This window comes from Bombus pyrosoma, linkage group LG11 (assembly GCF_014825855.1).
Source record: "Bombus pyrosoma isolate SC7728 linkage group LG11, ASM1482585v1, whole genome shotgun sequence".
NCBI classification, from domain to species: Eukaryota; Metazoa; Arthropoda; class Insecta; order Hymenoptera; family Apidae; genus Bombus; species Bombus pyrosoma.
This window is the reverse complement of record NC_057780.1, coordinates 1,112,304-1,136,170: the sequence shown is the minus strand read 5'-3', so window position 1 is coordinate 1,136,170 and position 23,867 is coordinate 1,112,304. Positions and strand designations below refer to the sequence as shown.

The 23,867-nt window shown below is 32.8% G+C and overlaps 4 protein-coding genes and 1 long non-coding RNA gene across 6 annotated transcripts; 2 read left to right on the top strand and 3 right to left on the bottom strand.

Moving 5' to 3' along the window:
- Positions 1 to 522: 522 nt before the first annotated feature.
- Positions 523 to 5,245, top strand: LOC122572463 (solute carrier family 22 member 8-like). Its single transcript, XM_043737426.1, has 8 exons — positions 523 to 698; positions 1,544 to 1,885; positions 2,304 to 2,551; positions 2,642 to 2,928; positions 3,349 to 3,715; positions 3,857 to 4,098; positions 4,244 to 4,416; positions 4,655 to 5,245. Exons 1-8 carry the CDS (start codon positions 564 to 566, stop codon positions 4,961 to 4,963), a joined length of 2,103 nt encoding a protein of 700 aa, XP_043593361.1. The 5' UTR covers positions 523 to 563; the 3' UTR covers positions 4,964 to 5,245.
- A 152-nt stretch (positions 5,246 to 5,397) lies between these two features.
- On the bottom strand, positions 5,398 to 7,899 carry LOC122572464 (mediator of RNA polymerase II transcription subunit 31). Its single transcript, XM_043737427.1, has 4 exons — positions 7,494 to 7,899; positions 6,988 to 7,077; positions 6,619 to 6,906; positions 5,398 to 6,078 (listed from the first exon to the last, which is right to left on the bottom strand). Exons 1-4 carry the CDS (start codon positions 7,558 to 7,560, stop codon positions 6,041 to 6,043), a joined length of 483 nt encoding a protein of 160 aa, XP_043593362.1. The 5' UTR covers positions 7,561 to 7,899; the 3' UTR covers positions 5,398 to 6,040.
- Positions 7,900 to 8,152: 253 nt separating this feature from the next.
- LOC122572721 (transmembrane protein 18) lies at positions 8,153 to 10,667 on the bottom strand. Of its 2 annotated transcripts, XM_043738079.1 has the most exons (6): positions 10,358 to 10,372; positions 9,833 to 9,917; positions 9,435 to 9,552; positions 9,308 to 9,362; positions 9,134 to 9,227; positions 8,153 to 9,035 (listed from the first exon to the last, which is right to left on the bottom strand). In XM_043738079.1, the coding sequence occupies exons 2-6, from the start codon at positions 9,866 to 9,868 to the stop codon at positions 8,898 to 8,900; spliced, it is 441 nt and encodes a 146-aa protein (XP_043594014.1). In that variant the 5' UTR covers positions 9,869 to 9,917; positions 10,358 to 10,372; the 3' UTR covers positions 8,153 to 8,897. The 2 variants fall into 2 exon arrangements, with proteins under 2 accessions (XP_043594014.1, XP_043594013.1); XM_043738078.1 differs by lacking the exon at positions 9,833 to 9,917 and having other exon boundaries at positions 10,358 to 10,667.
- A 230-nt stretch (positions 10,668 to 10,897) lies between these two features.
- On the bottom strand, positions 10,898 to 14,341 carry LOC122572722. Its single transcript, XR_006318539.1, has 3 exons — positions 14,208 to 14,341; positions 13,003 to 13,441; positions 10,898 to 12,930 (listed from the first exon to the last, which is right to left on the bottom strand). It is a non-coding gene; the product is annotated as an uncharacterized LOC122572722 (long non-coding RNA).
- Positions 14,342 to 14,417: 76 nt separating this feature from the next.
- LOC122572720 (clavesin-2) lies at positions 14,418 to 22,908 on the top strand. The gene is made up of 5 exons (XM_043738077.1): positions 14,418 to 14,712; positions 21,065 to 21,405; positions 21,596 to 21,724; positions 22,137 to 22,371; positions 22,665 to 22,908. Exons 1-5 carry the CDS (start codon positions 14,589 to 14,591, stop codon positions 22,697 to 22,699), a joined length of 864 nt encoding a protein of 287 aa, XP_043594012.1. The 5' UTR covers positions 14,418 to 14,588; the 3' UTR covers positions 22,700 to 22,908.
- The last annotated feature ends 959 nt before the right edge of the window (positions 22,909 to 23,867 follow it).

Sequence of the window (23,867 nt, the reverse complement as noted above, 5' to 3'; positions counted from 1 at the left end):
ATTATTATTGACAGAAGATCGTTTTCTCGTGACGTGCGTGCGTTAATGGGATACGTGTCGCCAAGCGTAAAACAATAGCACGGGTTTCTGTCCTTCTCTGATTCACCGCTAGGAATCGGTTCCTCGCTATCCTTCGAGAGAGAGGACCCCGTCTCTGTTAGTGCGTGCTTCACCCTCACCGATGACACTTTGTTCGGGCTCCGCGACAAGTTTCACTTGTTGCCACGAATTTCCATTTTGTCACTCCTCACAGTGACATGCGTTTATCAAACTTCTTTTAACTTTGTAAAATCTCATTCTTACGCGTATTTCTCTCTTTTTTACTCTCTTTTTCATTTTGTATTTTCGCCTTACAAATGGAGAAGTGGATCGTTCTTCGTGTAATAGGAATTTCAGTATTGATTTCTTCACTTGGTTGGACTATCATTGTTCATTTGTGAATTGTACGATAAATTGTGAATTTATTAGGACACCATTATTATTATTACTTTTGTTCTGTGTTTATCATCTCTCGTGATTTATATCCTGCGAAAGACAGAATTGGTACAGGATTGTTTGAAGAAATGAATGCGGAGGAAGTAAAGGTTGGATGCTTTCAAATAGTCATCGTGCTGTTACTTGGCATCAATTATGTCATCGTTGCAATGAGCCACGCGCTCCCGGTGTTTCACAATTATACGCCTAAATTTTATTGTCAGGTAAGTTTCTTTTGTCTCAGTTATCTAGGTATTTCTTTTTTCATTAATTATATCTTATATACGTTTCATAGCTTATTAATTCGATTAATTATGTGGCAAGTACATATGTATTAAAATAGCGAGTGTAACGAATTCTTATTTACAAATTTTGTTATAATTCATTCTTTCCAACACTCTTTTGACCTAAATTCATCTGAAGTGACTCATTTATTTACAATCATAGAAATATTTGACATTTACGTATTATTTACGTATGTGTTCTGCTTTAGCTTACAGAGTTTTGAATAATTTTTCTGTATAACTACTCTCTATCATTGTCTCGCGTATATAAATTATTTCAAATAAAACAGTAAGATATTAAGTGTTCAACTAAGTGAATAAGGTACATGTATCTTGAGAAATGTCATGAATTATTAATTCGAATAATTCGCTAACTTTTGTCTTCTGCAAAGTTTGAGACTCCTTTTGAATTTCAAATTATTCATTAACTTACTGAAAAATGCAAAATTAATTCATAAATTTACATGAATGAATATAAAAGTACATGTGTATTATTAATTACTCTCATTATTAGTTTTGTTATTGTTGTTTATGTGAGAAACTAATTTATGTAAATAGAAATTTGGCTATTCTTTTACTGTTCTGTGTACGAAATTATGTGTATCTATGTAATTAATTATTATTTTTGTAGCGTTATGTAAAAGAAATTACTAAACAGAAGTTTCTCCAATTTTTATTGCTCAATGTTTTAATGTCTAACACAGTGTTGAACAAACATTGAATTATTTAGTTAGCATGAGCTACTTAGTTAAAATTTTACAAAACGATTTATTTGCATATTACAGCCAAAGAATGGAACGAAACGAATATATGGTTGCCAAGAGCTTGGCAACGTGACTGTTGCAGTTAACGAGACTTCCGGTCTTAAAGAATCTTCGAGTACAGACTTGTGCTTCGGCAAGTATCAATTTGCAACTGAATTCGGAGAAAATAGCGTAGTAACAGAATGGAGTTTAGTTTGTGAGAAACGGTATTTGACGTTTCTTGGACCGGCAGTTTATTACGTCGGGATTTTAATGGGCGCTTGGATCGCTGGACTTTTAGCAGATCGAATAGGAAGACTTCCGGTTCAAGCGATTTGCCTCTATACTCAGGGCACGATGGCTGTTGCACTATATGTTGTGCAGGTATAGAAATTGTTCAATTTAAACGAAATAATTCAAAATTATGAAGAAGACGAACAAGTAAATTTTAACTTAATTCTTAATTTATGTAAAAAAATGAACCAAAGTGGAGATTTTATCAAAATTTCTTTTTCATATATTCCATCAAATTTTATAATTTATTGGAAATGATAATAGAAGATAAAAATGAACTGTATTCAAATAAAAAAGGAAACTGATACGTTATTTCGCTCTTAATTTACATTAAAAATGTATTTGAATGTATATAAGTGGAATAATGAATGAAATAAATGTATCGTGTTAATTAAATCTTTTGTTCGATATGGAAAGTAAAACGAGAAAGAAATAAAGAAACAGTCGTTGAATACCAACTTGACGAGAATAATTTCCTTTTTCTTGCTGAATAAAGTGTCCATTTCAGAATTATCCCACGTTTCTGGCTCTTCGAGGACTACAAGGAGTTTTTGTTCAGGGTCTACAAAATTCGACGTACATCCTTTCTTTGGAACTGTTTCCTGTAAAAGCACGGACTTTCGTTGCATTGGTTATGCAAATTGCGTGGGCTATTGGTTTGATGCTCTTAGCCGCACTTAGTTACGTTATACCCGATTGGAGAATTTTACAATTAGCTGTCTCAGTTCCCACTGCTATAACCGTGCTCTACATTTGGTAAATTATTATTGTTTCTAATAGAATGAAAAATAAGATTTTAGTATTGAAACACATCCTTTGGGAAACTATGATAGATATTGCTTTCAGGATAATACCAGAATCACCAAGGTGGCTACTAGCAAAGGGTAAAACCACGGAAGCAGATATGGCAGTGGAACGTATCACGAAATACAATGTCTGTTGCACTAGATCGCGAAGGGAAAATGTTAAAACAGAGACAAACATTTCTGAGAACACGACGCCGGTTAAACCGGAACGAAAGTCACGTGTTTCATGTGCAGACCTAAAGAAATCGAAAACCGATAACGAAATGAAAGAAGAAGCTGCGAATTTACTAAATAGCAACACGGATGCGGCTCAACAAAAAGTTCAAAGTAAAAGACAAAAATTGTTGACGAATTTTATCTATTGTTTCCTTAGCATGTTATCTTATACATACATATTATATAATGTATGATAGTACGAATTTTATCTATTGTTTCCTTAGCATGTTATCTTATACATACATATTATATAATGTATGATAGTACAATGTAATATATTAGGTTGTGACATATTCTGTCCATTTTCTCCATTTATACAATAAATATAAAAACAGGGTGAATTTATGTTACCATTCAATATAATAGTATGGTATTAATATAAGCTTCTTCTTTTATAATTTCAAGTATAATAAAAAGTTTATATTGGAAATATCCGTTAGATTAGAACCAACATTGTTTTGATGAAGGAAATATGAATCGTTATTATTAAAAATGTACATTATATTAATACCTTACATATACACTTTTCAGAAACGAGTTTGAGAGAAATATCTGAATATTTGGAAAGTAAGCTGCCTAAAACGGAATCGGAACCGGACTCTGCACAATGTGAGAACGGAGAAACAAATAAGAGGAATGCTCCATTGAAGTCGAAGAGCCATCGGAAGTCGAAATCGATATCACAGTCTGCTGGTAATCAACGACTTTCCATGAAAAATACTTACGACATCATAGAGCTACGTACCCCAGTAAAAAAAGAAATGTCAAATAAGGATGACGAGAAGAAATTTAGCAAAATCAAAGAAAAATCTAGTAACGCGCAAACGAAAGAAGAATTGTTGAAACTATTTAAATCCACGCTGTTAAAAAAATATGGCATTGTGATCATTTATCAATGGTAAAAAATTTTCAAAATTTGACCACTTCAAAATTATATTCTTAATATAAATTCATATAATTAGACTGTGAATATTTATGCGAATTTGTTTTTATAAATACTACAGTTTTTCAAACTTGTAATTAATATTATCTGTCTTAGGTTCACGTCTTCTATAGCGTGTTATGTCTTCATGACGCTCGAGCCGAATCTTTGGGCAATCAATAGACATGTCACTTTTGCGCTAGGAGGAGCGTTAGAAATTGCAACTTACGCGTTTCTCTACTTCATATTGTCTAGATATGGCAGACGACTACCGATGTCCGCGTATCAATCAATTACTGGTGCAATTTGCATCTTTTTTGCAGTTATAATTATCTTTTCAAATTCCACCATTACATCCAGTACGTGATTGTAACGAGAAATACCTCGTATTAAAATTTCTGTAACATATGAAGCGTAGACATTATACATTGAAAAAATTGATTAATTTTCGATATAAGTACCTACTTTGTAGATTCTTACTAATTTCGTATATCATCTTTGTAGATCTCATGAAGACCATTATATCCTTGATCGGAAGAGTAGCAGTGATGAGTACCGTTTCCATAACATATTTGTATACGATTGAGATATTTCCAACTGTTGTACGAGGAACCTGCTTAGGCTTGTGCACTGTTTTCGCAAAAATTGGCAGTTTGTGCACGCCATACATACTATCAGTAAGATCTGCATACTGTGTTTTTAGAATTAAAATGGAACGTATAAAACCACTACTATTAAATTAAATTCAATGCAATACGAATTTCTACTTCCTCTCTAAAATATTCTAATTCAACACGAGTATGCGAAATAAATTATTTAGAAAATTAAATAAAATGTTAAGCTAAATAAGAAATTATAGTTAAAAAAATATAAATTCACATGGCATAAAACAATGAATACAATTTTCTTTTTTAGGGAGAGCATTTTCCAATAACCATTCCATTAATAATAATTGGAATGCTCTGCTTAGGATCTGGAGCAGTTGCTTTAATTTTACCGGAAACTTTAAGTCAAGTTTTACCTGACGCGATAGAAGATTCCGAATTGTTGACTGTAAAAAGGAGAGAAAAGAAGAATAATGAGAATTTAAATAATGAAGATGCATCTACTACTGAAGATGCTTCAGAAAGGGAGATACTTAGAGCAAAATTATTCTCTGAAGATTGGGTGGATGCAGGAAATGGTATATTAGTGAATTTCTCGGAGAATAAAAATTCTGAATGAAATTTTTAATGTTTTATATAGAAGAAATTAATGCCACATTTTTATATTGATGAGTTATAACCGACAGTTTGACGATCATTATGATTATTGACGTTCTGTTGCAAAATGTGATTATTTTGTATTATTTATCGCAAAGATTTATTGTTAATGATATCTTTTATTGAGTTGGATTACGTGTAATTAAGGATTTAAAATAATGATTTAATTTATAATTAGAAAATATTTTATATATGAATATAAATTGCAAGGGTGAAAAATAATATAATATTTTTTATAAATTTATAGCTGTTTTCATAAACATGTATCATTGTGTATTATATTCTTCACGTATATTAGAATTTTGTAATAGTTTATATTGACAAATATTTATTATATGTTAAGTTCAGTATTTAGAATTTTAGAAAAATTACGATACAATCAGTTGTCACTGCCTATCATAAAGTAAATTTATATAATGCTTAAAAGTTAAGGCAATGAATTGTGAGTGATATAAATTTCTGAATATTTGCAGTTTAGAGGCTGAAATAACGAAGCGTAATAGTTTATTAGCTCTTTTAGATATATTACAATTCGTATACTAAATAAACATATTTGTATATACAATTATGAAACTAATTTTGAAAAATTTTATGGAAGTAATATCAAACTTTCTCTCTCTCTCTCTCCTTTTATTGATTATATACCAATATTATATTAATAATTGTATATATCTATATGTCTAATAGGTGCCAAAGTTTGCATTTACTTGTAATAACTACAACATAAGAATTAAGTATTGTAAAGATAGATTAGTTTTACATAATAATTATTGAAACATACAGATATATACATACTTTTCATTATTCTGTCGTAAATATATTCTTTTATTGTCATCTTTTAGTAAAAAAAAAAAGTTTTATTTATACAAAGCTTTATGTAAAAGATGTACAATGTTTCGAGATGAATTAAATTCTATAAATGAATACAGAGAATGGACTTACTAAAATCATTAAAATTCGCATCTTCTATCCTTGTCTTCGATAATTTCCCTTTTTTTCCAGTCTTGAAGCATAAAGAGTCATAAACATTTATGAACAGCTATTCATGTTTCAGCATCATTCGTCCAAAATCAGATTCTACAAGTGGAGGGCCTTTATTTCAGTTTGTTTTCACAGAATGTTTACAATATTATACTTCTCTAAACTCGATACTTATTATTATTGGAATTATTATAATGTTCTTCGTTTATTTAAAAGAGTTAGTGTTTTTTTATTTATAAAAATGTCTTTTTATAATTATTAGATGCATGAATAAATTCTTTCAGATTTTTATGCAAAATGGAAGTTTTATTGTTGGATAGAATTTATTTCCACACCTATTATTTTAAATATAGTATTAAATATTTTTAAGTTTCCTAATAAATGATATACGAATAAATGATATAGCAACAGATAGAAGGAAAGAGGGAGAAGTGTAATCACAGATATATTGAGAACATAGAAAAGTACTTTATTTATGACTTATCACAGCCAAAAAACATAACTAAAACAATTCTGATAAGGAACTACAGTTGTAGACAACATTATATAGCGTTATTTTAATATTGTAGTTCTGATGGACCCATTTAATAGTGAGTTTCTCATATATTACTCAAGGAACTTTAGGTTGTACAATACCATTATTCTGAGGATTTGCATGTTGCGTTTGCTCTGCTGCAGTCTGTAACAGTCTTGTTCTACGTCTGGTATAATGTTGCCATAATAAAATTTGCTGATCATCTATAAACTTTGTACATTGAGAGTTTACTACTTCTCTTCTAAAGTGCTCGTATTGTAATAAATCTAAGAAATACAAACACATAGGATATTTCAAATACTTTGCATACTCTGGTTCCTTCCAGTATAACAGATATTTAAGGTAATTTATAAATGTTGCATCCTTAAAATATCCACGTTGTGCTAAAACTGAAAAATAATAATTATTAGTATTATCATAACAATCACGTTGGTTATTATAACAAATATACTGCTCATTGTTCAAAGTACAATTTAAGTAATTTGGATTTGCAAGACACTGAACAAACTCTAATTCAACTTGAAATCTTAAGCGTTGTTGATCGTCTGTTTCTGGACCTCCTGAAAATCAAATTATGCATTTAGTAAAAAGTATTGTACTCAACACCTAATATATAATAAATTATCTACGTTTAGTTTCAGCATGAACTAACACTTAAATTAAAATTCAGACTAAATTACGATTTAATAACTAAACTTTATGTATAGTAATCTAACCTAAAAATTATTAAAGAACAAGTAAATTATGACTATTATATCTCCAAAAATTTAATTTTAAAGTATATAAATATGAAAGAAATTTTCTCTTCCAATTTAATAACTTAATAAAATAAAACTTGGCCTAATAGAGTGTCATTCATTCTACAATTATAATACATGCATTAATAGAAATAAGGAAAAATAATAATATGATAAATGTTTTTGGGAAGGAAAAACTTCATTAATTTTAAGAATGGTAAGAACGTAATGAAAAATACCGTTCATTCCAATGAAAGATGGTTTTCTGCCTTTCATGAGACCCGGAGGATCATCCAAACGGTTCATAGTACATTAATTCGTAACTGTCGATTATTTTCAATCACACTAGTTATAGAAACACTATATACTTTCTTTATGATAGAGAAAACGACGTATAGTTAAATTTCTTTGAAACGTTTGTACAGATTTCCGGAGTAGTTTTTCTAAAATTCCTTACGGTTCTTAAGATTTTCGTATACATATCGGAGCTTATTTCGAAGTAGGTGAGTTGTATTGTATTGTAAGTTGTAACCACGACCGTGTTGTAAAAGAGACCAGTGGGAAGATGGCCGATACTTATGGGCGAATTCAGCCAAATGTACGGTCCATGAACTACTGCCTCTAGTGATCAGATGGACGAACTATACACACGTGTTTCTTTCTCCGGCGCGTTTGGTGCACGATTTTGCCAATAAGCACCGGCGATCTGCCTAATCATCTCCGACTCTATCTGATATCATAATCTTGTAATGAGTCGGTAATACAGGAAATGACAGGAAATCCTTGGTTTGGTTCTTGATTTAAAAATTTACTACGTGTTAAATTAATGCTCCTACGATAATATTTGGGTAATCAGAATTAAGTTCGAAAGCAGATAATGAAAAAAAAATACACAATATTAAGAAGAAATATTTTATTACTTAAATTTAATCACGCGTTCAATATTGCAACGGCAAGAAATTTTTCATTTACACAAATGTACAACAAAAGAAATTTTTAACTGTAGATATACTATATTCGTTACATCTTTCAAAATTTCGGTTCTGAGAAAATTATACTCATTCACACGTACATACACACTTACACATATATCTAGAGCCATTATTATGTAATTATGCCTTTTTTCTAATCAGTTTGCGCAATAAGCAATATGTGTTACAATAGTAAGTACACCGGTAATGTTTTAAGAACACTGATCCATAATGAACATTTCAATGCTAAAATAAAAGTAGAGAACCGTTGGAATGTACCTTAATATAAGATAACAGTATTCTCTCGAGAATTATATAATATCTTGTAATTTTCAAATTGCGTGCCATGCCGCAATTTAGCATATCGTTGATTTTGAATAAATAAATTGTTTCCAAGCTTCTGAATTCACTTCCTAATCATTATATATACACGACATAATATTGGAAAGACAATCAACCGACAGTGGAGCTAGTCAATTTCAATATGAATGACAGTAATGATTATGTCGGCAGTAATGTTTTAAAAAAATGCTATGTTGAATATTCGCCAAATTTTACAATGCTGTTATATACTACTCTATTTGAGGTAAAAACAAGCCAATGCTTGTTTAACAGTATGTAATTTACATTTTTATATTTCGTGTATTCCATTCTTATTATCGGACTAGAATGTTATTCTTGCTTTTCTCTTACAACAGTCCCATTTGCGTTCACAGATTCATCTTCTATTTCTCGGTTCCTTGCTTGTTGCCTCAATTGTGCTCTCTTCAAACTGGTCATTAATTGACTAGATTGATAAAGCCAGCTTGCCTAAAGATGAGAATCGAGGAAACAATACATACTGTTAAAAAAATATATACATATATATAGGTTTGTTTTAAACGTTATAGGCATTTTTATCTACTTACAATCATAATCATGCAATTCATCAAGATAGGCACAGAGAACACTACAGATATAAAGAGCCCATTGGAATCAAAATATTGCTGCCTTGAGAACAACCTATTAAGATCAAATAAATATATTATCTCAAATACTTATCAAAATAATATGATAATTCTTAGTAACTTAAAGATTCTTACATCCAGTTAGATGCGGCAACTTCATTGATGCTTTCAGAGAAATATACCAAAAGTACTGCAACATGAACACTTCATTGCAATAACTATATACAGTAAACAAATTATTTTTAGTACGAAATATACTTACGCAGAGCAAGGAATAACATAATTTGAAAATTGGCATGGTTTCTTGTCATTAATGCAGTCATTGTGACAGCAATATGAAAAGTTAACAATAATGCAAGCCATGGATCTCGCCATTCAATCTGTTTAATTCAATTCTTCAATGAATTATAATTTAATTCAAATACGTAAATTGCTTGTTTATATGCTCTTTACAATGGTATATGTCACACAATGAAACAAAAATATCTAATAACAATCAGGTATACAAAATACCAGCAAGTTGTTAAGAGAATAAGACAAAAACACTTTCTACACAGTTACAATTTAACATACATATCTATAATTACACATTTATATATTGTCGCATTGTACATATATATTAAATAACGTGAGTCTGCTGTTCGTGTGTAATATACATACTGCCAAATCACGTTTAACGAATGAACGCGGGAACATGTCACTTTGATGATTGACATATAAAACTGGGCCTATAATTTATCCGCATCTAGAAATGAGACGGAAAAAACGGCTTGTAAGCCGTGCATCGAATAAGCAAACTATGATGCATGCACCAAAAATAAATTCTCGGCGAAAATATCGGTCAATAGTTAATATTTATTCTGTATTTCATAACTGCTATTGCGAGCAAACCCAAGTTAAGCCATACAAACGTGACCGAATAACGAAATAAATTCTTGAAAAATGCAGGTATAATAATCAAATCACCGACTGAAATGATTAACATTTGTGTCAGTATTTTTACATCGATGCTTTTTTGCCGGCGGTACTGAAAATGAAAGTGATCGAGAACGAAAGGGAAATAAGGAACGTCCTTTCAAAAACTTGAACACGTCCAGAGAACAAAATAAATTAAGGGGCATCAGTCGTGGACGAATAAAACGAAACTTACGTAGCAAAAATGAAATGAAAATTTTCGTTACTTACGCTTTGTAAAAACGGAAGAATACCGTCGATCGGAGATTTGACTTGATCCTCCGACATGGTGTCGTTAGTTAATAAAATTTGGGCCACAGCGCCCTACGACAACCTCCTTTTGGTCGATTTGGACGCCAAAAGAAATAACGAACAACGCAAATGTAGATAAATGTCGCGAACACGGCGACACGCGGAAAAAACAATGATCGTAGAGTCGTAGCAAGAACGATTTCGCCTCTTTCTCTTTCGTTGTTCTCGTCTTTCTCGTTTTGACGCATACACACGACTTTATGGAACTTAACAACGTTACCCGTTTGAGACGTACATAGAGAATTCACCGTGTGTGCATACAGCGGCATCTATGAGCATGGTGCAGATTTAAATACAGCATTCGCCGTCGTCGATATGATATCGACATTGTGGTACACAATGGCTTAATTTTCGAGAAAATCGAGTTCGGAGATTTATCAAGTATACTTGTGCATGGCTAATTCCGACTTGGACAGCATTAGATAATCGACGGAAGGTTACTCTATCTGTGAAGATAATGTAGAATAAAATTTGTCCACCTAAGACTTCATTTTTAACAATAAATTCACAAATTTATTTTCCTCGGAAACAAATCGTCTCGTGAGCGAATTTTACCTTCATACGGAGCAATCGATTTCTTTGATATTTTATCGGTAAATGTAAATTAATTCACTAGTTGATAAAAAGCTTGATCTTACGACTTTTCTAATAAAATTGATATTGTAATAATGTAATTATCTTTTTTCCATTTGTAGGTAAGGACATGAATTTAAAAAACAAAATTGATTCTGGAATTCTGAATAATGGTATAAAAATGTGATACTCAGCTTGCTTTAAAGTAAACAATCGATTTGATTGCATTACCAAACACTATGAAGAGAAAAGTTTCTTTGCACGTATTTGGTCATGTGCTGCGCAATGCAGATATGTATATATGTAAATGTGAATGCGGTAAGTTTAATATAGCCTTTAACCCTTTGATCATCCATTTAATTTTGCAGGAACGAGGAACGTAATTTATAATTTGTACTCGAAATAAAAATTTAAAAATCGCTCCACGTCAATCTGGTGTTTTAAAATACAAGAAAGGTATTTTTAAAAAACCTTATATTATGGGAAAGATATAGAAATACCATTTTTTACAATATAACTCTATTTACGAGAAGCATCTTTTTATTCATGTGTTGTTATTGGTTAGTTAGTATATACAAACACGGAAAAAGGATGAAATATGTAAAATTTCTACGAGCCTGTTAGTTCCAAATAGAATTTATAATGGATGATATGCTTGCGTAATCTGAATAATGTAATGTCATAATTCCTAATAATTATGATTCCTATGATTATTCTATTTCTAAGCTAGAAGTAAAGGAATTGAAGCGTCGATTTCGAAATCAGAAAAAAAAAATTGGGAAATCTTTTAATTAATCAAGATAAGTAACGAGGACAGGCTGATTTCGTTTAGTCCTGGTAAATGTAAATGTAAATGTAAAAAGGTAGACGACCATTAAATAAAGAAATTATTTTTTGAACAACGAACCTCGTGTAAATTCATGTCGTTGTTAATACAACTAAATAATTACGATCTATGATGTTTAGGATATATGTTTCTGTATATTACGTACATTCGATTATAATGTACGTTTTCCGTCCATTCGATATCTTCTTCCATTATTAAACGACTAACTAATGCCACAATTAATGCAAAGGAAAGATATCAATCAATCGACGTAATCTGATTATAATAATTACAAGGAATAAAGCGATACATTACCTTAACAACGACATAAAAAAACACTTGAAAATATATACAACGTGCTATTTCCAAGTTGTAATTGCAACATCGAAGTCTATTAGTTGTTGTAACATGTTATGAAGATTGTAACACAGTTAATTCGTTATTTTGAATCGAAGGAATACATAAATTAACACAGTTAATTCGTTATTTTGAATCGAAGGAATACATAAAGTACCGGACTTTAGTCGTGACCTATTTCACTGCTCGGATATACACAATTCATGGAAAACTGCCATAAATGACTGTAACATATTGCTAAAGTATATTATGTTGAAATTGCTCTATAAGACAAATTTTCTGCGTATTTTTGAACGTGAAATTATCGTTCATTTCATTACTATTGTATCTACTTTGTTAAGAAGTAAATTATGAAAATATTATAAGAATACTATTATATTAGCGATTATAATTATACGTGTAGTAAGTATTATAACTTATTGTTTATTGGAAGAAAAAGAAATTGACGTTTTACCAAGAATATGCATTCGTTCGTTGGATAAATCGAAGGACGCGCGTATCGATATATATTGCGTTAATTGTGTTAAAACTTTCTACTACACTTTTATTACAATCGTAGTTTCTTTATTAAAAGGCGAATTTTAGAGAATATTTTTCCGACAGTTGCTTTTTAAGAAAATCAAAAATTCGTGAATCAAGAACGATATGTGATAACGATTAATGTTGATATGATTTTATTAAAATCAGACTTACTATGCACAAATCTTCATAAATGCGCATGATGAATTTCAAATACCTAGAATTTAAAAGTATAAATCTTATAACTTTTTTAATATGCTTTGGTTTAGTATGAGTTAAGTCCTCTTACGTCTGAAGAAATTCAGCTTTCGGTCACCTTCGATTATTCTTACATCTTCGTGCGATTGTGAAACTCGCTGGTTCAAGAAGTCAACTCATTACGTAATTTCCTTATTTTAATGTAATCAACTACATATTCAATTATAAAGTGAAGAAGATCAATTTTTCTATCCGCTTTTCATCATTCGATTCTTCTTCGCGATGCAACTAGTTTCGAGCGACGCAAGTTTCAAAATTAGCTTCTTCAGTAAATCCTTTTTTTCTCGATAGAGTGGAAGAGGCTCGAAATGTCTATATTTATATGGAACTTTCGTTCATTTTCCAATGTAACCAATTTCACGCGAAGGAAATTCCGAAATCTCATTCCCTCGGCTTCCGACTCCATTCCAATTCTAAATTCATTCTCGCGTATCCCACGTAACGATGAAGTCAGATTTAAGTAAAAAAGGCTGAAAAAACCCAATTCTGATTAGTACGAAATTTAGAAAATTTCCTTTTTTCTTCATTTCGCAGATAAGATTATATAGTTCAACTCAATTGCAGACAACAATGGTCACTGAGAGACGCGATCGCGAGGAAGCGCGTCAACGAAAGTCGTAAATTCCCGTTACGATTCGAATAATCGACGCCACGAACAGATCGATCACCTTATTTCTGTTAGGATAATAGGAGTGAATAGGAGTGAGTATAACACTGCGGTTAACAGGTTATAATATATATTTTCAACAACTATGTACGGAAGATATTTACGCTGTTGCGTAAGGTAAAGAGAAGTAGATGGATGATTGACGGGTGGAAACCCGGTAAAGAAATGTCAACTGATCTGTAGTCGTAGATCAAGCGAAGTCCGGTGACAATGTTATCGCAAAGGAAAACACTTGTTCGGTGGTGATCGGCCCACCACTGGTCGCTTGCGGGTGGAATCCCGGGAAACATGAGAGAACCCATACCTATGTTATATATATAAACCGATTTCCCCTATTTTCATCTGATTTTTATTTTATCTGATTGTACAATAACCAGAAGGAACCTCTTGACTCGAAGATGTCTTATGCCAATTGATGGATTCAACGGCAAATCAAAAGGCCTCGTTTTATGAGGGTTCCTTGGGATTATTGCCACCCGATTAATTATATGTGCACGGCTGGTGGACGCCTCGACCGTAGAGAGTCACCGGACGTAACAGTCACTGTTCAATATAGCGATTCTAATTACTTTGTATTGCTCCGATATAAATATAATAGACGATCGGTTCCTCCGTTCGACCGCTGCTTATCAATCGATGACTCGCCAGTGTACGCGATCACTGTGTTCCGGGTGACAGTTTTATCAAGTGACACGCGTCCAATGTGTCTCGGTTTCAGTGTACAGTGTATATTAAGCGACACGAAATCAACTGGCGGAAGAGTCATAAAATCGGACCGTCGTCACTGCGTGCCGATTGGACTTTGAGCGGTCAAAGATTGGATTGAGATGGTGGACTTCTTCTTGTACAAGATATGTCAGGTCACAGATATATCGTGGTTGTCCTGCAGTGAGGATCGTTTTGTCGGTTGTTAGACGTTTGATACACTGTTGTGAATATTCAGCCGAAGCATGTCGTTTGAATTGGATACAACGACACCAGGACCGGAAGCCCTGGCTATCGCTGAGAAGGAGCTTCGGGAGACCGAGAATAACAAGAAAGAGGGGCTCGCAGCCTTAAAGAAGTATATCGAGGGTGAATTTCCAGCAAATTTCTTTCAATGTTCTTTTTGGTGATCCTCTTTGCTTTTGGCTTTATCACATGTTTAATTCCGAAATATTTTCTCATGTAATTCTCTCGTTATTTTTCTGTAACGCGAAACAGCGTGATTTTTATGATCGGGCTTACGAGAGGGATTCGCTTTCGAATTTCAAGCTTTCTGCTATTCGCAGCTTTGCCTTTAGGCGATTCTATCGCCATTTTCCCTTACGCGATGATGGATTCTGTAAGAGTTTACAGAATACTTTTGTTTTCAATATTCGACGGTTGGCTAGGGTTTTAGCGAAATCTGTTAGTTTTTGATATTAATCAAAAATTGGCAGCGATCTAATGGGGAAATGTGGGATGTCCGTGATCTGAAATTTTATCTTCGCCTTGAAACTTTCGTCTCTTAAGGGAAGAATGTTAGACGCACGATGCGATAGTTTTCTTTTATGCGAAAAGTCGAAGATTATTTACCTCGATGTGAAGCTTCTACTAGTCGATACGATAAATCGATGAAAGCGACCTTAATCTTCGCGGCCACCAACGCTCGTAAACAGGTGTACCATTAGATTTTGACGTCGGGTTACGTAGCCGTTGCCGAACAAAGATATTTGACAGTTTAAACAAGCTCGATCGACTATCTCACTTCAGATTCTTTAATAAACGAAATCAGTCGAAAACATTACATACTACATACTGGATTTGTTTTTCTTTCGATTGTCATTCATACTATGTTGAGAAATTATCTTATATTTAAGAAAACAACCAACTGGCGATAATGCGCATAACAAACAGACAGTTTATAACAAACTTCAAAAATATGTCATACACGATAGTCACTTCGTTTTTAGATTCGACTTTTATTTCCAATTGTTTTAATAATATTTGCAATGTAATTTCTCTCTGTCGTGCAATGTAATTCGTATAAATGTAATAGATATAGCACGTTTTATATAACGATTAACATTGTTTATTTGTACGTTCGTTGCTGTAATATGTGAAAACGCGATGTTTGCAACATTTTAAATTTAAATGAAAATCAATATTTAATAGACGGTGTGAATCGATTCGTGAGGACGCCTTATCTTCAACAATCGAAAGAAGAAAACTGTCGATTTTTAATAATTTATTCGCAAAATTTTAATCAATTCCAGTTAATTCCAATAGATATCGAAAAGGGGGAAAAAATATTGAAAAATCTTTGAAAGTGTATAGAATTAAGGAAAGTATAAGGGATATTTTAACATATTCAAAGGATTGACGTTATTCTAGTCAGCTCCGAGTGCATCAGAACGTTCACTGACGGTCATCATCGCCTCTTCGATAAGAGCTTATCGGTGTGGCTGTACAGTAGCGTTCGAATTTTCGTTTAAACGTTGTTTGTGTTTTACAATTCTTGAACGTTGATAAATACAGTGAGTACCGCAGGTACCCGAATGAAAATAACCAAAGATCGTTGGTGATACAATTGGTTAAACCTGCATCGATAATGTTGTGTACCTTGACCATTGACGCTGAGAGGTAAAGAGACTTGTATATCTAAGATAAGATTCTCGTTGTACCGGCATAGAACCGTGTTATTAATGCCACAAATAGTGCCGACGAAAAAACATTGGTACTCTTTGTTTTATACTTCTTCTTCGCAAATTAGATCGATCCAATTCGACATATTAATATCGGCTAAATATGGAAAGCGAGAATGCGGCATAGAACAAGTTTCTTCTTATCTTTAAACAGTTGCGAATATTACTGAAATAGAATTACACTCTGGTTAGAAACTTTTGCCAGTCACTCTAAACGTTGAAACGTTGCCAGTTGCGTAAACTAGAATATACTGGTTATTGCGAAACAAATTTGTAAATCCAAAAAGAAAAAATAATATAATCGTATTTTGAGGTCAATGTGATCGTAGCTTTAAAATTGGTACATTTTACTGTATCATTTAGGGAATACACTCGGAAATATAAGGAAATACACTCGATCGTCCTACAACACACTGCGTTAAAAATACTGCTTTGACATAGTACGGTGGAGAAATTGCGATAGCCCTCCTTATAACGCAATATTCGACACAACACGGAACGAATTGATCGCAATTTTTATGAGAAGGTTTCAAATTCTCGTCACTGAGAAACATACAAGTAGGGCTGATCATGCAATTTAAATCTTAATAGATTCGCAATGGAATTTGCCTAGTTTATTTTCGCGTAGTTTATTTGCGAATAATATCCACAGTAGACTAGGAATTTATCACTATTATCTCGGTCAGTTCAAAAGTTTCTTCGATTATTGGAGATAAAGTGTAATTATAGTTTTTGTTAGAGCTCGAGTGGAAGCAAGAATTTCTGTACAAATTGGAGTTTGATATATTGGATGATAGCATTGCAATGACTTCTTTCATTTATTGACAAAAAAACAATGGTAGAAATCTATCGAAGAAAACACCGATATATCACGCTTAACATTCTCTATACAATTTTAGACAAGTTTTAGCATAATTTTTTAAACGTAATTCAGCATACGTAATAAAGTTCTTTTTTCATTTTGATCGCTTGTCCTGTTCCGCTGCTGACTTCAGGAATGAGTCGCAGATTGTTGCAATTTCCTTAACAAGGAATACCGAGGTAATTTTTTACGGAAGAGGTTTCGCTGTGAGCACGCGAGGACAGTTCGATCTTCCACTACTGTCGTGACTGATGAAATGAAAATTATTTCCCGAGTGAAGTATAGTTTCTACATTGAATTGAATGAAATGAACGAATTTAGAGGATATTATTGAATAACTTGTGTGCGTGTTCAAATAATTTCATAAAATTCAATAGAGCGTTCTGAAGATTTGTATCTATCGATCTAATGGAAGATTAAAATTCTTTTGCTAGTTATCGAAATCTAGTCAATAATTGATCATTTTTCTCATTATTCGACTGCAGATTTTTATACATTTTTTTTAAGAAGATTTAATTGTTAAATAAAATTTAATATATATATGTTTCTAATACAAGTATTTTAGTTATAAGTCTAAATAATATAAAAATATAATATTCTTTATAATATTCCGTGCATAAAACAAGTTTCTACTTTGTTTCACTTTTCTTATAGATTTTTAAAAATATTCTCAATTAAAGTGGTTGTTGCAAGAAGGAGTCAGTTCAGGTAACTTGAGTAAATTAATAAAAGATAATTGAAAGTCAATCAAACTTAAATCATTTTTTGTAACGTGCTACAAGTACATTGTCAATATATGCCCATGGTAATATGCCTTCTTCAATGGTAAATAAACATTGCGAACGAAGATCAAGTACAGTTAACGGACACGTTTTCAAAATTAGCTGCAAGATCTCTCTCTCTCTCTCTATTTACTTAGTACGCTTCGCACGGTAGCAACCATATCGCTTCGATACTATTCTATTTTGTATATTTAGGCAACTGCCAAGACGGCATACTTAAGCGTCCTGATTGAATATTTATGTGCCTTAGTGTTACTCATTCAAATCACTCTATGCTCGTATTCGGATAAAAATACGACAATTGTTACGCCCCGTGAGATAATCCGTACGCCATTCCTCATTGTCTGGCCGCCAAAGGTTCACGTAACGTTATTCAGACCTTTAATATTCTTATTAACTTGGAGGAATCTCTAATCCTGCAGGTATTTTCGGTTTATGGATGATCCTTAGAACAGTCCTTAGGTTTATTGTGCGTTCTTATAAATTACGGAGAAAGCGAGTATCTTTCCTCCGTAATAACACGAGAGCGGACAGTCAGTGAAAAGTCCGGTGCCAACTAAAAAAGAGTCAAAACTTAGTTGTCAACTCGACAAGTTGCTAACATTTATACGAGTCGAACACTTTGGACCTGATTGTAAAAAACATCACGATTCGACATCGTAGCCCAACCCGCAAATATCTTTGAACATTTATATAATCAGTGAAATCAGTTGTTGGAAATAAAATATATACTTTTTTTTTTAACGTGGGGAAATCCTCGCCGACACCCCGCCACCCTCTGGAAGGCGACGGGATAGTGTCGGACTCAAACCGACTAAAACTCCACGGTGGCCATCCTGACGTTTGGCAGAAGTGTCTCCGGACCTCTTTCGAATTACTATCGGGGCAAATAAAATATATACTGTAACCTGTTAACCGCAGTGTTATACTAACTCAACCATTACCATTATCCCAACAGAAATAAGGGGATCGTCCTGTTCGTGGCGTGGATTATTGTAATCATAACGAGAATTTACGACTCCCGTTGATGCGCTTCCTCGCGATCGCGTCTCTCCGCGACTGGTCGAATTTACAATAATATACACAAAATTGTTAGGTTTTTACTTTTTGCGGTTGTCTTTGCAGCGACATTCGGTTTGCATTGTATAAGCATACACGTAAGCCGTAATAGTAATACTCAATAGCGATTAATAATCATGTTTAAAGTTTAAGAACCTGTGACTAAAAATAGTTAGCTATTTATAATCAAAACACTTTCGTGTTTTTAGGCGTTTCTTGTCTAGTCGTAGCATGAGCTTAGTCACTTTTTGTGACGATCGCCGCTATCTTAGCTTAACTCTTTTCCATTCCCCTCCTCTTCTCCTTCCTCCTTTACCCTACTTGTTTTATTTCAATCGCTTCCCCTCGCTTCTCAACAACTTCTTCATATTTCCTGCTTATCTTACCGTCTCTTCACATTCCCGTGCCAGTATCTTCCAACGATGATAAAAGAATGTAATTGTAGATATCAAACAAAAGCATTGAAAGTGGTGAATATTGATATAAGGAATAATCGAACGTTTAAACATTTTTGCGAGCTCTACGAATGCTCTGGCTCTGAGCTGGCTCTGTATTTTGTAACTTTTATGTAGATTCTTAATTTTCAAAGTGTTTCGCATATAATTGGTTATAAAATTCGGGTAATTGTATAGAAAAGGACACGTATCACCGATTTTAACGATCTTGAAATATATTATCAAGATCGATATTCTGCACACATTTTCCTATACATGTTATCGCAAGGCCGCTTGATTTCCGCTTTTCCGAGATATTTGGAAAGATCTTTGATATAGTTTACGTTACGATTACGCTTCGTTCTGGAGTAGCGAGACGCGCTTTTACGTAGTCCAACTTAAACTGAATTTATCGATGAGATAAGCAACCGCTTTTAATGTTGTATAAATAAAAAAGAAAAATGAATGGATCATGGATTGGACTAGATCGCTAGAGTATCATAATTAATATTAAGAAATCATTTTCAATGAATCCATTTATATATGAACTGATATATGACATATGAACGCTATGTCTTATCTGTCTATTCGTTACGTACAATTAACAATCAGAGTCGTGCGTATCTATATATGTATATCAGCCACATGTAGCATAATGATAAGCACGTGCGATTTTAATCTTTGACTTGTACGCAAAAGTGTATTTGGTATACATTATACAGTATACAGGGTGCTCCAAATTTTTTCCAGCCAAACGTTTTTGTCAGTACATTTTATAGATTAAGATTAAAAAAAAAAAATCATATAAACATCATTGGAAGTATTGCCAAAGTTTTATAACAAAAAGAAAAAAGAAAAATGAGCAGCAATAAATCTGCTTTACTACGGTATAAAGTGCAAATAGATCAGGAATATTTACATGTAGTAGTAGTTGGAAGGTACCATAATACTTGTGCGGCTCCAGCTCTGATCTTACTAATTTTGTGATTGACAGCGATAAGATCGAATTTTTTATTAATGTTCAAAATTTTTGTCTTTTACTCGTTGAAGTTGATTATATAAAAATCCAGCCATCTGTATATGGTATATACATGGCATTGTATATATGGTAAAATGACGTGTAGTGGAAATTAAATTTCATTGATTTTTTATGAACATCTCGAAAATTAAGGTCAAGCGATAGTTACACGTGTAGGAAAAGATTATTCGATTGTTAACGCTGACAACATGATCCATGTTCGTTGAAATTAGTGAGGCATGTATCTATAAAATGGATATATTATATCCAGAAAAAGTTTTATAAACGTTCGATAAAAATTTCAATAAAAAAAACCTTCGTTGCAAAGTCTACAAATCGAGGTATATATATATATATATATAATCCTTCCGTGATATAATGATAGTTACACTTATATAATAATGACGAACATTGTGCTTAACAAAATTGATATACATGCTTATATTGAGCAGAAGAAGTTAAAATACTTTTTCTACTTCCTTGAATTATACTTCGTTACTAAATCTTCAATCCTAACAGCTATAATATTATTCGTCATACATTTCATACGTTTTAACGTTATTTATCAAATTAACCATTAATAAATTTCTTATTTTCACTTTCAGACGACAAGACACTCTATTTTCGTACGGACGAAGTTTTTCTTTTAATATTCCTGCGACCATGCAAATTCTACGCGAAGAGCGCCTTCGAGCTGATGAAGAGGACCGCCGAGTTTAAAGATAAAAACGCAGCTCTGTTGTCTAATTTGATGCCAAGCGACGAGAAGGTCGCTATGCTCGAGCACAACGTGGTGAATGCCATCAAAGGAAGAGATCACAAGAATCGAAGAATACTTGTTGTTAACTGCGGAAAGTCTTGGGACCCGTCCGCTGTCAGCGCCGATCAAGTATTTCGAGTGTTGTATTTGGTTCACCAGCTTGCCATATGGGAGCCGCTAACTCAGGCAAGTACGATAGAAATTGTCAACAAACAGGCTGGTTTTATAACGCTCAATATACTCGTGATTATATGGTTATGTAAAATATCATAGACTGCAATCGTAGCTGAGAAATTTATTTCCTCCTTTGGTAGTTCGCGACTTGCTTTTCAAACATGCTTTCATGTTCGTGTAAGAAAACGATCCTCTTTTACAGATATACGGAACTGTCGTCATAATGGATTTCGAGGGCCTAAGTATGAAGCAAGTGATGGGCATGACACCATCTTTTTGTATGAAACTCTTGACGTTTATTCAAGAAGCTATGCCACTGCGTTTGAAAGAGGTTCGTAGACAATTTTGATTTAAAGATTTTGTAATATTTCCTACTGTCTCGTAATGTTGCGCTTTGTTACGCGTCGATTCTGGATTTTGGTAATTCGAACGAAGACTATAGGTGGAAAAGGTGATAAACCGCACCAGTTTTCTTATGGGAAAGGGATCTTTAAATTCAATGCACTGTCATCTACTTTCACCTAAACGAATCTATTCTAAAAACTTTCGAATCTTAAAAATGACGAAAATCTTCAAAATCCGGATTAATGGAACTAACTTTTAGACCTTCCCATAAACGCGCGAACGTCTGTAATTTAGTTATGTATGTGATAGGATATAGAATAGGACCCAGAAGTGAAATTACTTTACGTATAGTTTTAACGCTTTTGATTAATAACGTCGACGATTGTAATCGATCGTAGGTACACTTCGTAAAACAACCGTTCCTATTCAACATGGTGTGGCAGATGTTCAAGCCCTTCGTGAAGGAAAAGCTAAGGAAACGTATGTTCTTCCACGGCAACAAGATGTCCTCCCTTCATGCATACATTCCAGCTAGTCACATTTCGAAGAACTATGGGGGCAATCTGCCGGAAATCGATTACACCAGTGCCGATTGGTATCCTATACTGCTTCAGCACGAAGATAAGGTCAAAGGTAAGATTTAATTAACCTAGTTGAAAGAATTCATTCCTTCCAGTCGTACGTTATTGATGTTGCATTCGAGTCTTCTTAAAATATATGCTTTATATTTAAAAATATAAAATTTTTATAGAATTTACAAAAGACAGAAATATATCCTTCTGTCATATAAATGGATTTAGTAGAAGTGTGTCAATTAAAATATGATAGAAGATTACAGAAAAGTAACACTTGAATAAATCGCGATGAAATAAACATTTTCGATATAATAAAGCAAGAAACTGATACAATTTTTTTTTATTTTTCAGAATGGAATTCGTACGGATATCGTAAAAGTGAATAGAGACTAAAACAATGAAGCATTCGAATTATATTTACTAAAGATCTTATTTTCATTGTGATTACATTCTTGTACAAAGTATTTTAAGAATATCAACAGTTGCTCTCGTTGTACATTTATGATGGATTTATCAAATTATTGTTAAGTGTATAGTTTTGTACGAAACACGGTTATTTCTGAATATTATAAATAATATTTACTCACTCCTAAAATATCCTTTGACAATGAAAAATATATTTTCAAGAGAAGTATGAATGATGAGACTATAGTGCAACATTTTTTAGCTTGATGCACAGACGAAATTAATCTTATCGCGACTTATCTAACATTTCCGATACAGTCGAATTTTTTTCACGTTAAAAATATTTCAAGCTCGCACAATGTATGCAAAAGATTATAATTGGTATACATGGTATACATGATTTTTGTTTGCATCTTCTAAAAATGCAGAGCAAAGAAGAAAATCCGAGGTAAGTATAAGCGTAAAATAAAAAAAGGCAGAATAATGAAAAAAGGAAAGTAATTAGAATAAGACTTTTGAACCAGATAGTTCTGGTGATAGGCAATTTTTTAGTCAGGCAATTTCATCTTCGTAATAATTTTTTAATAGAGGAACCAGGTTTTCGAATCGCTTAACTTTTACGTGTTAAAAGTTCATTTCGAAACCTTCCTCCGTTTCAAGTAAAATCTTCGCGAACCTGTTGCAATAACAGTTACCTTCAAAAAATATATAAATCCATGCAAACTTATTTGTAAATTTCGAAAAATGTTACTATAATATTCGTAAAACTCCAATATATTAATAATCATGAGAGGAAGTAAACGCAATTAGAAATTCTAATTAACAATTCAATGAAAACCATTTAAATTGAGCTTGATGTCAGTTACAAACACTCTAAAATTACAATGCGTAAAAAAGAAGGTAAACTCTTTACGCATTTATATAACGCTTTCGAACTTGACTCGAGTCGTACAGGTCAACTCGATTCAGAGTGCAATTCGAAACTGGGCTAAAAAGAAAGTTTACCGTATAGTACATAACGACGCATAGAAATTTCTACATCGTGTGTGACCACATCTTCGTATTTCTAACTTCATTTTAACGAGGCGAGAATACAAGAGGAAGAAGAGGAAATGAAAATAGGCAAAACAGAGAAACGGATTTTATAAA

Coding starts and splice junctions, on each gene's coding strand:
- LOC122572463 (XM_043737426.1), top strand. CDS start 564: ATGAATGCGGAGGAAGTAAAGGTTGGATGCTTTCAAATAGTCATCGTG. Junction 1,886..2,303: donor TTGCACTATATGTTGTGCAG/GTATAGAAATTG, acceptor TGTCCATTTCAG/AATTATCCCACGTTTCTGGC. Junction 3,716..3,856: donor ATTGTGATCATTTATCAATG/GTAAAAAATTTT, acceptor TATCTGTCTTAG/GTTCACGTCTTCTATAGCGT.
- LOC122572464 (XM_043737427.1), bottom strand. CDS start 7,560: ATGAACCGTTTGGATGATCCTCCGGGTCTCATGAAAGGCAGAAAACCA. Junction 7,078..7,493: donor ATCTTTCATTGGAATGAACG/GTATTTTTCATT, acceptor TTTGATTTTCAG/GAGGTCCAGAAACAGACGAT. Junction 6,907..6,987: donor AAATCCAAATTACTTAAATT/GTACTTTGAACA, acceptor ATTATTTTTCAG/TTTTAGCACAACGTGGATAT.
- LOC122572721 (XM_043738078.1), bottom strand. CDS start 10,414: ATGTCGGAGGATCAAGTCAAATCTCCGATCGACGGTATTCTTCCGTTT. Junction 9,228..9,307: donor GTTGCCGCATCTAACTGGAT/GTAAGAATCTTT, acceptor TGATCTTAATAG/GTTGTTCTCAAGGCAGCAAT. Junction 9,036..9,133: donor TGAATTGCATGATTATGATT/GTAAGTAGATAA, acceptor TCTCATCTTTAG/GCAAGCTGGCTTTATCAATC.
- LOC122572720 (XM_043738077.1), top strand. CDS start 14,589: ATGTCGTTTGAATTGGATACAACGACACCAGGACCGGAAGCCCTGGCT. Junction 21,406..21,595: donor TATGGGAGCCGCTAACTCAG/GCAAGTACGATA, acceptor CCTCTTTTACAG/ATATACGGAACTGTCGTCAT. Junction 22,372..22,664: donor GCACGAAGATAAGGTCAAAG/GTAAGATTTAAT, acceptor TTTATTTTTCAG/AATGGAATTCGTACGGATAT.